This window comes from Doryrhamphus excisus, chromosome 12, assembly GCF_030265055.1.
Source record: "Doryrhamphus excisus isolate RoL2022-K1 chromosome 12, RoL_Dexc_1.0, whole genome shotgun sequence".
Taxonomy (NCBI): domain Eukaryota; kingdom Metazoa; phylum Chordata; class Actinopteri; order Syngnathiformes; family Syngnathidae; genus Doryrhamphus; species Doryrhamphus excisus.
Window position 1 is genome coordinate 9914476 of NC_080477.1, and position 15768 is coordinate 9930243.

Below are 15768 nucleotides of genomic sequence, written 5' to 3' on the forward strand. Positions count from 1 at the left end.
CATTTTATTGTGTAATCATCCCTCTATAGAAAATATGTCAATTATTTTAGTAAACTGAACAACTGAATGGATCAGGCTGGAAATGAAATACTGCAATCAATTGAGTTGTGTGCCATAGACAAATTATCAAGTATTAAACATTTCTGATACATTGTATAGAGCACGACCATATGAATATTATGAATACAGCATTTGCAAAATGGCAAATGATAAAATACTATAAATATTGTCAGCAGGAGTGAGGATATAGTAGAGATCAGTATCGGTCATAATGTGGCCTCTGATAACGGGAGGAATTTTCTTGATGGTAATTTGGTTGAGACCCACTACCATGGCTCTCATACTGGTCCCCGCCTTGCCAGTGCTGCTGCCTGTGATACCCTCCTCCGCCATAGCGGTCTCGACCCCAACCTCGACGGTCCTGGTACCTACAAGGAGGCAAAAAGAAAATAATTACTGATTACTGCTGTTTAATATATGGAAGCCCGTTTCTGCCACTGAAAAAAATATTCAAACTGTAAGGCATACTTACTAGATAAAAAGTTGAAATTCATAATGATGTGATTATTATCATAAGAATGTGAGTGTCAATGGTTGCTTGGTCATATGTGATTGACTACGGTTGCCTGTATGATATTCAGGTAAACACACCAAAGAAAAACAATACCTCCTGTCTCTTCCTCTATGGTTTCCACCTCCACGGCCCCTCCAGTCCTCCACGATAGGAGGGGGGTCAGCAGGTCGTTTCACGTACTCCTGGTACTCAGGGTCCTCTGATGTAAATCTGTTTGCGAACATCTCCTCGTAACTTTGTTGTTTTTCCGTAGTTTCACTCATTCTGAAACGAACTAAGCGCATGTTAATATTAAGCAAATGTTTTGGATATATATTGTTATGGCATGATAGGATGCAACCAAACACAAAAAGCTGTAAAGAAAACATACCTGATAAGTTGAAAACCCACAAAATAAACACCACTCTGAGATGGTGCGCAAATCTAAAAATCCGGTACGACGCTGAAAACCTTCCCCGGAAACATGAAACATGCAACAATTGTTCCGGGGAGGAGCGCACGTGCCTTTGATTGATAAGGGTCATCAGCAGTTCAAAGACACTGAGGTCAAAGTCGACACGGAATGAGTCTGTTATGTGATACATTTGGCTCACTTACGAAAAAAAAACCACCACAAACAATTATCGAAACACATTGAGTCAATAATGCCCACAAGTGGTACAGTAGTCTTGATACATTAATATCTGTTATTGTGGAAATTGACGTCAACTCATTGGAAGCCATCCATGTAAGTGCACCCAAACCAAACTATCGTGTGGCTAAAAGTGTATGTCACATAAATGCACCTCCATTTGGAATACAGTACGTCGTTTTTTTCAGTTCTATGTGATTATAGGTACATTGTTCGGACAAAGTGTGTGTGGGTGATAGTAGGCGCAGGTGGACACCGCTCCGTGTCGCTGCTGCTGCTGCTTGCTAGCTCGCGCGTGCAACTCGATCTCGCTGGGGAGAGGAACAAAGTCACACAGGTACACTCCATTAAATCAGCGTCACTTTGAGGAGGACGAGGAGGTGGAGGCTGTTTTTAAATGTACTTTTACGCCACCGATTGTGTGACGAGGTAAGACTTGCAAGCAACGGCGACAAAAAAAAACTTGGTTGACAGCAGCAAGAGGAGGAGGAGGAGGAGGAGGCACAGCTTGGCAAACCTTCAACACCCCTCCACGAAAAAAAGTGCTCTCACGTTTCAGTTTCCTTTGAGCGACTTGGGGAGAATGAACATAAAACTCTAAACTCGCTGATCATCTGTGGACTTTGCGTTTTTAGAAGACACGTTAGAGATTTTAATATCGCGGAGTTTTTTCACCCCCCCTCTCAAGTCGGCGACAATGGGGTGAGTACTTTACATAGCACACCTGCACGCTTAATTCCTATTAAATACCTTCACGTCCATCGCTTATTTCATGCCAAGCTGTTGTCGCGCCTTTTTGTCTATCATCTCTTAAAATTTAAATATACTGTACATGTAATCTTTGGTAAAATATGAATGTAAAAATATTGTTCTAGAAGGCTGAGCTGTGATGGTGTCATAGTTTCGCCCACTGGGAATATGTGTTGTGGAGGTCGTGCTGGACACCCACGGTGCTTTTTCTGTTTTGGTCTTTGGACTACCGCCTTATTCTTTTCTGCATGTTGCATGGTGTCTGTTTTCCTTAGTCATGACTAATAAGCTATATTAGTGAAGCACAATCAAATATTTTGTTTGAGAGTTTGCCATTTGTAGCCGAAACCAGCTTGGGGGTCAAGCTAATTTCAAGGTTTTTTCTTGTTAAAATATGAATCAATTTACAAATTTAATATTCAGAATGTATGGTCAATGTTGCAGTCATACATGAATTTCTGCTTGGGCATCTCTGTGTGGAGTTTACATGTTCTCCCAATGCATGTGTTTGAATATTATGTTAATTGGCGACTCCAAATTGTCCATAGGTATGAATGTGAGTGTGAATGGTTGTCTATGTGCCCTGTGATTGGCTGGCGACCAGTCCAAGCTGTACCCCGCCTCTCACCCAAAGTCAGCTGGGATAGGCTCCCCTGCATACAGGCACACCCCCTTGACCCTAGTGAGGATAAATGGAATAGAAAAGGGATGAATGGAATATTCAACTAAACATTTTTTTAAATTTCAGTATTTGTTTGTAATTTTGTATTTTTTTTTAATCCAATTGGTTTTTAATGTTGAATTATGTGATTCTGAGCATTGGTACTTTGCCAGCAAATGTAGCAGTTTGGTTGGCTCAAAAGTCGTGACAGCATGAGCCTGAAAAGCGTCGTCACAACCTGAGTGAGAGGTATAGGCACCAAACAGGCAGATAGATATACAATCTTGCAAGATTCACAAATACTCCATCAGCCCCATTTTTTTTTAAATTATGGTTTGCCAAAATCTATGAACCCTTAATGTGTCATTAGCTCTGATCTTTTGGTACATAAGAACTTTAAACCAGTAAAAGATGCCACTTAGAGACAAAATGCGGCACCTACGCCAATAAGCCAATAGAATTTGATGGCGGTAGGAAGACCAATGAAGCCCAAAATCAGTAAGAGTTAAATATCATTGAATCCCCAGCAGCTTCATATGAAGTGGTGTATTTGTTTATGTGATTGCTTCACGTATTGTGTGTCTGGGGTGTCGCAAACACCAACAAATGTTACCTTAGGTGTTGCAAACCACTGCCCTGAAGTAATTACCATTCGCTTACCTTCAGTTTATATCACACTGTTGACATAAATATGTCACCGGACATAAATTCACCATTATGGCGGGATAGTAACATTTGCTAATAAATCTGACAATGCTCAGTTTTGATTAGCCGTAGAAGCTCAGAAGATGAAGTCAACATTCCCAGGTTGAGCTGCTGTCTGACACATTTTGAGATACTTCAGTGAGTCTCGTGAGAATTTTTAGCTCAGAGAGCAGGTAAAGGATTAACTGCACCCTGCGCATACAAGTGTGATGCTTTTTCTCTGGCTTTCTTATGATGTCACCACAGAAAGGTACATGTGGACAAAAGTTAAGACAACCATAGAACCAGGAAGGGAAATCAGCACTGTTTTAACCAGTAATGTGAGCAATACTGCCTGATTATAAGATCGCTAAAGCAACAAAAAGTAAATAGCTGTAATTAAAAAAGAAGAATGGAATGTGTAAAGTCTAGTCTGTAAAGCAAGTCACCCTTCCTCTTCTGCATGGTGTCACATCCATCACGTATCCACGTTAGCCCTTTGTACAGTAAAAGGACCGAGTTATTTATATAATTTCGTATGGGGAAATAGTTTTCCATTGCACATTTTGTCCTGAAAGTTTCCTCTGTATTCATTTAAGTGTTATGTTAAATGTTTACTGTTGTGCTTGTCATTTGTGGTGAGAGGTGTTTCTAATTATTTGACCCTATCTTGTCCACCACAATATTAGAAACACGTCTCAGTGTGAGAGAGGCTGGGGTGTCTTTGAGCAAGGCACTCCCCCAGTTTCTCCCCCAGTTTCCTTCCAAGCTGTCAAAAGCATCCAGTGGTTCCAGATTCCAGATGATTGTCATGAAAAAAAACAACAACCTGTTAACCTTTGTGAGGTGGCTGCAACTATATGGTATTGTGTCTGACATAGCTTTGTTATACTACTGTCTACATCTTCCATGTTGGTGGACATCAAATATTGCGAACAATAGTACTGACAAAGGTTACTAATAAACAATTTAAAAATAGCCCAGGTGAGTTTACCTCCAGTAATGCTAATTGTCACCTAATGCTGCAGTACCTGTTTTCCCAGAACACATTTCCCCCCCCAAAGCCTGTCCCACAGCCCTCACAGCCTCCCAAGAGAGTGAGATGCATGCTCATTCAACAGCTTAGAAATGTTGACCATAGCGTTGTCATGAAACTGACCCACAGAAGAGTGGCTGGCCAGACTGTTCAGTGGTATAGGCGGAATGCACAAAAGTTCTATTGTTCAGTTTATAAAATATGTAAAGAATGTTTATGAACATAACAAACTCAAACATGCAATGGTATATTTTTGAGCGCAAGACTATGTGACATTCACTATGCTTACATGCAGTCAGTATTCCGGTTAAGGTCAATATTTCAGTTTCTGAAACATTTCAAATAACCCTTTTCCATGCCTGAACAAATAGGATTAATTTTGTATACATAGTAATTGTAAACAATTGAGATATCTGATCAAAACAGCGGCGCATGGACAACGTCTCGACACACAGAGAACGTCATGACGCAACGCCAGTCAATTCTGCCTCGTCTACCTGTATACAAACACCAGCAAGGCCTATAATGATCAACCCGATTCAGGTTAGAAAAGGAATATGAAAGAATATGAGCATATCCCGGTTTTTCGAAAGGGTTATTGGTGTTTATTTGGCCATGCACAATGGGGTTATTGCTGATATTCTGGTTATAATAGTGTTATTTGACTGCATGTAAACGTAGCCAATATGAGGGATATCTGGGTGTCATTTTGGCCCTGGTCCTTTTGCTACTAAATGGAGTTATAGATTCTCAATAATTCACACATACACACACAACATGAACCTTCCCTGCCCTCGTGACTTTGACACGTTGATATTGATCTGATTTGTAGTTTAATTTAGAATTCCCACTGCCACTTTGTACAAGTACAAGTGATATTTTTAAAGACACAACCAATTCATTAAAACTGCAGATTATTGAAAAACATTTTAATGACCAAGTGATGTTGATTATACTTCCAACTACATTTCACAACTTTTATTTGCTTGCACAACACGTAAATTCATATTGACAGATAGCCCTTTCTTATACACAGGCAGCAATGCAACGCATATTGCTATTTAAAGTAAGCCCTTCTGGGAGCAGTGCTAACACTTGGATAGATAATCTTGTGGCTGGCCAGAGAATGGCATCTAAAGGCTTAACACTCATTGATTAGGGTCTGTGACATGTAACGTGGTACAGTGTCTCTTACTGCCCCACCAGGAGAGCAGATTTAAGCCTAATCTGAGTATGCTGTCCTCTGTCTGAGGTTTAAGACGAAGAAAGCCTGTGTGGGTGTATAAAGAAAGTGGGTGCAGGACTTGGTGTTAAAGAAACATCGGTAAATGAAAGAAGACAGGCTGATGGTGGATTGGAAGTCTCTTTACCAGATGGTTGAGGCCTGGGAGGCCATCTGCTGCCATGCTGTGCCTCTGTGGAGACTTCACATGTCCTCCTTCACAGCTCCCAGATTAAGTTTGACTCTGTGACCCACTGCCTCACTGTGGTGGAAGATAAACTGTACTTGATGGTTTGGATTGGACCCCCTTTAGCTTCTTTTGTTAAACCAGTTAGTGTACGGAATTTGAGATAAAGCCGTCACAAAGTCACTTTGTTGTTAATGTTAAGTTTTAAAGTTACATAACTAGCTAATGGTAATATTCATGTTCTCTGTCAAGCACAAAATAATGACTATGTGGTAAAAATCATACTGTATTGCTGTCTATGCAAAGCATTTTTTGACATACATTGTACGATACAATTTTAAAGGAGGAAAAAAAGCAAACTAATTAATTAATTATTCAACAATGAGCAGACAACCGCTGTTGTCATCATTGGCAACGCAGTGCTATGATTGCAATAAAGGCCTGGGTCACGATCCACAGAACCACTTATCTTTGCCTGTTCACTCCAGATTATTTACCATTCTTGCCAAGACTGCACCCATGCTGTCTCGCTCAATTTTATAATATCAAACTGGTGCTGATAAATTATCGCCATAGTCACAATAAATGCTTGCATTACAGTCGTCCCTCACCATTACTAATGGAGTGTTGTTCGTACGGCCGTTCATACATTTTGCTAGTGTCAGGTTTGGGCAAAATGTCAATTTTTTGGGTGCCAATGTGTCTACGTTTTAATTTTTTTTCTTTTTACTTATGTTTTTGTTTCTCCAATGCACCATTCACAAGCTCATTAAAAAATGTGGTCCACAAATGGCAGAGGCTGGCTTTAGACTTTGACAGTGATGCACACACACCTGGCTTGTGGAGGCGTGCCTCAGCCACAAGTCTCTCCTGATCACTCGCTTTTTTTTTGTTTTGTAATGCGTACCACACAGGTTAGGGTGCATACAAACAAAAGTATTTTTTGCGCATGAGTGAGACAGCACAGCACCACATGTTCATGTTGGTAACATAATTTGGGTACCTGTGTGTGTGTCTCTTTGGTATTGCATCATCAGATTCATTTGCAGCAGGAATGTAAATAATGTTGCAGTACCCATACTGTATGAGGCTTTCCGGAAGGTTAGAAAACCAGTTTGTTCAGGCCAACAGCAGATTAAAGCACTTAAATACGAGAAACACTGACTAAGCCTGTGACTGACTCAGATGGAGAACTATGACACTTTATCAAAGAACGTACCTGAATTCTGCCAAAAGAGCATTTACAAGTAAAGGCTGTTATTACTGCAGACAGTGGTCCGTTTTAAGCAGGCTGATTTTGACGTTTGATGTCTTTTTTATTTTTATTTAAAACAAAAAAAAAAAACCTGGCATTGTCTGTAAATGTTTTAGGACTTTTTTTTTTGTGCGATGGTGTAAATACCAGTACTACTACTTGTTGAGGCTCATAGTCTGAAGTGTCGTGGCAGCTTGCTGATGGTGCCACAAGTGGGGGGAAAAAACCTTTGGTTGATGTGTGTGCCTGTGTTCTATGTCCAACTATATGCTAAATATAATGTCAATTCTATTGAGCATACCTGAATATAAGCTGCACCCACCCACTCAAAGAGAAAAAAATGTTTGCACACGTATAGGCCGCACTCGTCTAAGCAGGAGTCGATATTGGGATATTTGCACAGAAATACATACTATAAACCTTGCATTCCTTCTCAGGATCACTCATTGGCTTTGGTGGTGATGACATTTTTCCCCCATCCAACAAGTTCAAAACCTGATATTAGTCTCCACCTTACTAGTTCAAGTCACTACTGTTTGAATCTACAGTTTAAGTACCATGGGAACTGTTAATGTTTTAGGCATAAATTAGCCACATCATTGTTTAAGATGCAGGGTTCAAAGCTTGGTTATCATTGCCCCCCTAGGTATAAAAACACAAAAATCTACACTCACAAAAAAAACAAATCCCATGGTCACTGGAGTGCCTATGAAAAAACAATGGCATATTATTAGTAGGGCTGTCAAATGATTGACAATGTTAGTCAGTTTTTAATTAATGATTAATCACCATTACCAACTGGAACATGCCCATTTTACTGTTTTAACTCAATGAAAGATAAATGACATGACAGCATTACAAATGAACTGAATATGTCAATCAAGCAAAAAGATCCCACAAAACTCTAAAAATGTATTTGTCTAACATATATGCATTCCGTACAATACATTTTCCAAACAAGCTTTTTCATGAAAAGTATTCAACTGCTGATGGGCGTAAAGAGACATGTTTGGAACTACTATGCAAAATGGATGCGAAAGGTTGCTGACCCCTGGACTGTTTTCCCATTAGTCACATTCATCTGTATATTGTACAGTGGAGGTGGTGGTTGGTAACAACAACCAATAACTGGTTTAATGTGAGGTATGTGGATCTGAAGCCAAAGCATTTCAACAGATGAAACGCTGAAGTCATATCTAATTTTAGCAGGGATATTTCATTGCACATAGCTCGTTAATCTTCCCCCATACGTAGCCATTTCTGTCCTAAAGACTTTATAACCAGTTACCTCTATCTCGGTGTCATCAATAGAGCTGCCAAAATTAATCTCAGTGAAGGCCACAATATAAAATGTTGTCGTTTTCATTAAGTTCGATAAATCCTGAACTTTATAGGGCAAACTACAAATTTTAATGTGTAATCTGTAAAATTCTTAATCATTTTTACTTGTTTTATGTCAGGTAAGAAGGCCAGCGTATATGCATACACATTAAGTGTTCCGAGGGAACTTGGTAATGCTGGTACAGAAAGGCAAAGACACCACATTCTCTTGCAGTTCCAGGCCTTTTGTTTTGTTTTTTTTATACGAACAGCATCTGTATAATCTTCATTAATAGAATATCTTGTTTCTTAGACAGTTGGCTCTATGCAAGCTTTCAGTTTCCGCTCTATGCAAGCTTTCAGTTTCCTTGTACCTTTCACAGTAAAGGATCTTGGTCTGTCCACACCATTCCTGATGTTTCCCATTCCGGTACACCCGCTCGACTTGTATTTCTCGCTGTCGATGAAGTTTTTCAGCTAGCACCTCCTTAATCTTCCTCTCAGACTCGGTCCACAACTCGCCCAGTGACTGCTCAGTGCAACATCAAATTATTTTTAGTCTGACCTTCAAGGCATTCCATTTTGTCATTTGTTACAGTGAGAAGACACGTGTCACATTTTCATAATGTCAGTCAGTATTTTTCTGAATATTTTTCCATTTCTGATTTAATGTCATCCACTTCTTTTTCAGTGAACTGGTTTTAATTTCTTACTGCTCTTCAGTCTTGTGTTAGAGGACTTCAATATGAGTTTAACAAAGCTTTTAAAATGATCTTGTTGCTCTAATGGCATTGGTCATTTACTGTTGTTGAAGCAGGAGGTCACTTCATCTTCTTGCTGTGTATCTTCTCGAGACTTAGGCGGTATGTTGGAATGTTGTCTCACACAGGAGCAGATAGCCACACTAACCCACATAGTACACCAGAGCACTGCACACCGGTGCAATGGAAATGGCCTCCAGCAGAGCCTTGGCTTGGTAGATGGGGCTCTATTATGACCTGACCCATAAAGGCATATTCCAATTTTTGTGGTGATTCATGTCAACACCCTAAAGTTAGAGAAAGGTGTTTTGCAGAGCGCTTGAAATTTCAAGTCGATCCGGTTTATTGTGTCAGGGATTAATAACAGCGTCACCATGCGGTATATGTGTCAGATGTGTCAGTACGGGTAACATAGTAGGGTTGCATGTTTTCACCCTTTTATAGCTGTTTAGTAATATGAGTTTGCTAATATTTTCACATGACTGTGTGAGCTAAAGAGAAGTAGGGGCCAACTTGATACGTCTCCTGAAAACACACACACACTCGCCTGTAAATTATTTAATGCGTCAGATGAAGATGGTGGTATGTGACGGTCAACTGAATGAAGAATTGCTGCTGTTAAGTTGCAAATGTGGTCAAAGACACATGATACATGGGGACTCGCATAGACCTAGTATCTCTTGTACCCACATCTGTCAACATCTGTCATTTTAGTTGGACAAGGTGGGGAAAAAATGTGGTCACAACAATTTTGTCACAGTGCATACTTTGCTATGTGAGCCGGTGTACTGATGCATACGCTGACAGCTGCAGACACTGCAGATACTGTAAGTAGTGCAAGCAACTGTATCCCTGCTCTGGACATGCAGTATGGATCTCTAACATTTGTTCCACTATCACCAAAGACAGTAGATGCAGTTAATAGTTTCCTCACACATTCCAAAAGCATGCATGTTAGCTTGCATGTATGTAAGTGGCAACTCCAAATTGTCCATAGGTATGAATGTGAGTGTGAATGGTTGTTTGTCCAGGGGGTTACCCTGCCTCTCGCCTGAAGTCAGCTGGGATAGGCTTCAGCATACCCCTAGTGAACCTAGAGAGCATAAGCGGAATAGAAAATAAATAGATGGATGGATAGATGCAGCGCTAGCTTCTACATTCAACTACTTAAACTCGGCACACCTCGGCAGCAAGGTAAACGCAAGTTATGATCATACATGACAACTGAAGAAAGACGAAGGCGGTTCTGGAAGCTGAATCTAATTGCAACAGACACTTTTATTGGTGATGTTGATCTGAAATTGCAGGAGAACCTCAAGCCAGCAGGGGGGTTTGGAGGGCGAGCAGCGAGCCAGTGTAGTATATGGTGGGGCTTCAATGACATAGTATGATCCAGAATTCATTCATGTCAAAAACAGGCATTTTTATTGGTGTACAATTACTTGTTTATTTATTATTTATGAGAATTTGGATTTGGAATTTAGCCCCCATGTATAGTGGGGACCTACTGTATCTGACATGTGGTCGTTTTTAATTCCATGATGGAATATACTCATTCATTCATTTTCTAATGCTTTTTCCTCACGAGGGTCGCGGGGGTGCTGGAGCCTATCCCAGCTGTCTTCGGGCGAGAGGCGGGGTACACCCTGGACTGGTCGCCAGCCAATCACAGGGCACATATAGACAAACAACCATTCACACTCACATTCATACCTACATAAATTATTATGCAAATAGAATTTTTGTATCAAACATTAAATTGCATTATGTCTCTGGGCTCTTCAGGTTACTCATATCAATCTCAGACAGCTGTCATAATTAGTTTGGCCAATAATTAGTTTCACATTAAGCATGCCACAGGTTTCAAGCTATATGGGAAAGAGAAAGGATCTCTGTGCCTGCTGAAAAGTGTCAAATTGTGCAATACATTGGACAAGGCAAGAAAACATTGAATATTTCACCGAACCTCCAACATGACCATCATACTTTGAAGCTGTGATTGTACTGATAAAGGCATTATGAAGACAAAAATGGCATTTGAAGCTCAGGAATCCCATGAACCTCAAGGTGAAGGATTCCCCAGACTTTTGCAGTTGGGCATAAACCTACTGCTACAATACTCACAAGCAGAAATGGTTCAGTGGGGCAACAAATGCTTGAAGATTAATTTTCAGTCTTGTTTACTGATGTCGGCTGTGCAACCCAGGATGGTCCTGATTGATGTACTGTCGTAGTAGATGGTCACCCAACAAGTGTTATCAGAAAGAATGTGGTGGAGTCCTGTTTTTGGATCATAATCTTTGGGAGAGAGCTTGTGGACTCGGAATATGAACCCTGAATGTGTGAAAATGACTTCAAAGAAAGGGTCTTATGTCAACTTGTAACTTGGCCTGTTAAAATGTTCTTGATTGAAATAGCTTTTGCTTTCAGTAAATATGGCTTCCAAATGCTGCAAATGACTAATTTCACATACCTTGAACATACCTTCATAGCATCAAAACGTCAGTCACTCCCAAGCAATTCTACTCTTACTTTCAAAATGGCAGCTCTGCCTCCCCTTTTATCCAGTGATATCTATCAACCTAATGCTTTTTTATCTCAGGAAAGCAGATCACTGGAATCAAACAGTTGTACGACGAGTGCACCCATGTGTTCATCATTGACATTTACTCCTCCTCCCCTGTCGGTGTGAGCTGGCTGCTGACATCCCCACTGCAAAGGTCAGCCTGGATGTGCGTGTGCGTGCGCGCACACGTGTGTACACAAAGCAGAAGCAGTGTGATCTGTATAATGGGTTTTGTTGTTTCTAAAGCAGATCAGATTAGGCAGAGATTAGGCTTTGATTTATTTGGAAGTAAAAGCTTTATTAGCTGTTGAATGTTTTTCGGCTGCAGCAGGGCTGCACGGTGGCCTTGTGATTAGCATGTTGGTGGCCCAGTCAGCAGCAACGTTCCCTCTTAAGCTGTGTGCAATCGTGCACTGATCTTGTGTTTTCAGCACTATGTCTATTCTTGCAGCACAACCACATAATATCCAACTGAACTGTAAATAAAATAAACTATTTATTTTGTACCATTTTGCAATTCAACTCCATTAGTGACAATAGTAACAATACAATGACGAATACTGTCCAGCCAATGATATTGACTACTACCGAACTTTAGCAAAAGCCAGCATCATTGCTGAACAACCAGCTGACAATGAGACTGACTCCGACAATGATGATGAGAGGGAACAATGGCTGTTCAATTCAGATACAGAAGATGAGGACTTTGATGGATTTGTGGGAGAAGAGGAATTAAAAAATACAGTGAGCATATTATTAAATAGTAAAGTTCAACTAAACTCACCGTTTTGCTTCTGTCGCAGTTTTTGTTTTGTTTTACCATGCACCTTACAATACGGTGCGCCTTATGTATGGGTTGAGTACAGAAATAGACCCCCGTCGTTGAGACTGTGCCTTATGGTGTGGAAAATATGTTGAATAAACAAAGAACACACAGAGACTGGACAGAAACACTTCAGTTCTGTTCAGGATGTATTGCACATTCATCAGCCATAAGAACATCTCCCCACTAGCTATTAGAACTGGACTCCACAATTGAATACAGTTAAATACAATTGACTATTGCTCAAATCTGACTTCAAAATGTTCACTGTCAACCGACAGACATTTGTGGGAGTGGAGGAAGGTTCCAAAATTAAAGGAGTATTCAACTGAAGGTATTATGTAACTCTGCTGTGGAGCACAAATCAGATGAATCTGCATCTAGTCATAGTACATGATACACATTTTGCATATTCACTTTCATAACGAATTCAAAATATATACAAATATTATTTATTCTGTATTTTCTGCATCATAAGGTGCACCGTATTATAAGGCGCATACTAAAACATACAGTCTGAGATGGAGTGTTGAATACAGGGGCAAACTTTATTTTCTTTCTTTCTCTTTTTCACACCTGTAACTGCAGCGAAAGGAGGGACCAAAAATTGCAACAAAACAGTTCTTCCTATTACCTGAACCGGGTGGCAGGTGGCAACACCCTCAACTTTAACAATTCCGGGATGAATTACTGTATGTACGAACCCCCCAGCACTACATGGTCTACAAAAAATAAAGGCAACAGAAGCAAAACGGTGACTTTAGTTGAACTTTATTCTACTGTTTAACAATACTGTATTTTTAAATTCATCTTCTCCCACAAATTCATTTAAGTCCTCATTTTCTGTATCTGAATTGAACATCTGGTAATTTCGCTGTCAAACTTGCTGGGTTCCCTCTCATCATTGTCGGAGTCAGTCTCTTTGTCAGGTGGCTGTTCAGCAATGAATCAGCAAATTCCGGACAACCGTTAAAGCAGATACCTTTAGCCCAAGTATCCATAATCCATTCACATATGATGGCGGAACTCGCCCGGTGCTGCCTCCGTGTCATCCATTGCTCTCACGCCTCTCAGAACTTCACTTTGAAAACCCTTTTTACACCAATGTCCAGCGGTTGGAGTTTATTTTGTTAATCCTCCTGGGATGATGGCAAGCTCCGAATTCATTTGCTTCACTTGGTTTTTCACCGTAGCGGAGAGACGGGCGTAATGTTGTTTTGCAGCCCTGGAGGCATGACAGACGTTAAGCATACGTACTCTATGTACTACGTCATGTTCTCTGATTGGTTTATCACTGTTAGCATTATGTACCTGTGTCCACAGGAAATGGTCTGACAGTCAAACAAGCGGTGCACTTTTTTTTCAACATTTTTATTGATTTTGGAACAGACAAAAGACACACCATGTTATAAGACGCCTGATTTTTGAGACAGTTAAAGACTTAAGTGTCCCTAATAGTGTGGAAAATACATATATATGCAATATATGTAAGCATCCTGTGTTTGTCTGATGTTGTTCCTAGTGCAGTACTGTATACTGTGTTTCAAGTGCATTTGCACGGGGCGAAATCATCCATTAGGAAATAGCTGTGATTGCTCTTTCACACACACACACACACACACACACACAGATATGTGTTGCTTTCTCTATAGAGGGAACGGTGATGTGCTAATAGCTTTGAGTTGCCATGAGAATTGTTGCATTTGTGTTACAATAGCACTGGCATGTCTGTGGTTTTCTGGTGACATGGTGCTGGAGTAGTAAAGAGTAGTACAGGACTCCCCTAGGAAATGCCGAGCTGATGAAGCAGCTTGAGGAAAAACATGTTCTTAAAATCTGCTAGACTAACCTCAGTTATGTTAGTGAGGAAACACAATGCAATGTTTCATATGATGCCCAGCCCACACCATAACTATACTAGTTGTTACTTTTCGAACAATCCTCATCTCTGTCCCTCCTTTCCTCAACTCTCAGGGAGCAGCCAATCTACACCACCAGGGCCCATGTCTTCCAAATTGACCCAACCACCAAGAAGAACTGGGTCCCTGCAAGCAAGCAGGCTGTCACAGTCTCCTATTTTTACGACAGTACACGCAACAGCTACCGCATCATCAGCGTGGATGGATCTAAGGTATGAGTACAATGGAACATGTTACTTGAGATGAGACCAGGGTGCAAATACTGTCCATTGCATCTTGAGATGGCCCTTTATGTCACAACAGTATACAGAAGTACAAGCCAAAAAAAGGCTCACAACTAGGAGACCCGAGTTCAATTCCACCTTCGGCCATCTCTGTGTGGAGTTTGCATGTTCTCCTTGTGCACGCATGGGTTTTCTCCGGGTACTCCGGTTTCCTCCCACATTCCAAAAACATGTAATTGGCGACTCCAAATTATCCATAGGTATGAATGTGAGTGTGAATGGTTGTTTGTCTATACGTTCCCTGTGATTGGCTGGCAACCAGTCCAGCGTTTACCCCGCCTCTTGCCCGATGACAGCTAGGATAGCACACCCGCGACCCTCGTCAGCGTAAGTGGTAGAAAATGAATGAATGAATAATCAAAAGGTAATCTATTTATCTCTTTGTCTCTTGCCCCTCTCAGGGTTAATAAAATTAACTGCATATTCTATTATGCCAAGTTATTAAGGGGAATCAAAACAAAATTTTTACTTACTACACATTAGTTGTACAAGGTACATAAAATTCCAGAAACTAGGAGCGTTTATACAGTACAAGATATACATTTGTGCACAGAAATCTAATCTATTTAATAGTTTATTTCTTATTTGAATAGTAACAATTGTCAAGGTAACGTCTTCATGTACATTAGTACAAATGGAGAGCCTGCTAACACGGATTAATGTCAGGTTTTTAAAAGGTTACTTGTTATTGACTGCTGGAATAGTAAAACATGTAACAATACTAGTACACACCAAATAAACATGTTTGTATTCACACCACCGTTACGTGGCATTGTGAAAGTGTAGATTATGTTTCCATGGCTACAAGAGTGTGAAAAGATGTATGGCGTCAGATATAGTCATGCAATCATCCTTAGCCAATTGATTGCTTGTAAGTGATTCTCCAGACACAGGATATTTAAATGTATTTACATATTCCTCCTTGTGCTACTGTGTTAGAGAAATGAATGCAAGTTGTTCTTGCATCCTTGCAAAGTATTGTTTAGTCAAGTGACTCCCACTGCTTGTAAGCCAAGCAAGGCAACACTCATCAAGTTATGTCATCTAGCAATACTGACAGCAGATAACTGAAGACTCCACGTTCTTATTTTATCA

General features: G+C 40.4%; 2 protein-coding genes across 4 annotated transcripts in view; one reads left to right on the plus strand and one right to left on the minus strand.

Moving 5' to 3' along the window:
* On the minus strand, positions 1 to 1109 carry LOC131139686 (RNA guanine-N7 methyltransferase-activating subunit-like protein). 2 transcript variants are annotated; one of them, XM_058089506.1, is made up of 3 exons: positions 945 to 1109; positions 668 to 848; positions 1 to 428 (listed from the first exon to the last, which is right to left on the minus strand). In XM_058089506.1, exons 1-3 carry the CDS (start codon positions 1096 to 1098, stop codon positions 257 to 259), a joined length of 507 nt encoding a protein of 168 aa, XP_057945489.1. In that variant the 5' UTR covers positions 1099 to 1109; the 3' UTR covers positions 1 to 256. The 2 variants fall into 2 exon arrangements, with proteins under 2 accessions (XP_057945489.1, XP_057945490.1); XM_058089507.1 differs by having other exon boundaries at positions 668 to 838; positions 945 to 1080.
* Positions 1097 to 15768, plus strand: part of homer2 (homer scaffold protein 2) — a 27072-nt gene continuing 12400 nt past the window's right edge. Inside the window, exons 1-2 of one of the 2 annotated variants that reach the window (XM_058089505.1) lie at positions 1097 to 1301; positions 14445 to 14601. In XM_058089505.1, the coding sequence (XP_057945488.1) occupies positions 1300 to 1301; positions 14445 to 14601 (159 nt within the window). In that variant the 5' untranslated portion in view covers positions 1097 to 1299. Of the gene's footprint in view, positions 1302 to 1472; positions 1908 to 14444; positions 14602 to 15768 lie in introns of those variants that run through there. The other variant, XM_058089504.1, reaches the window with a different exon arrangement.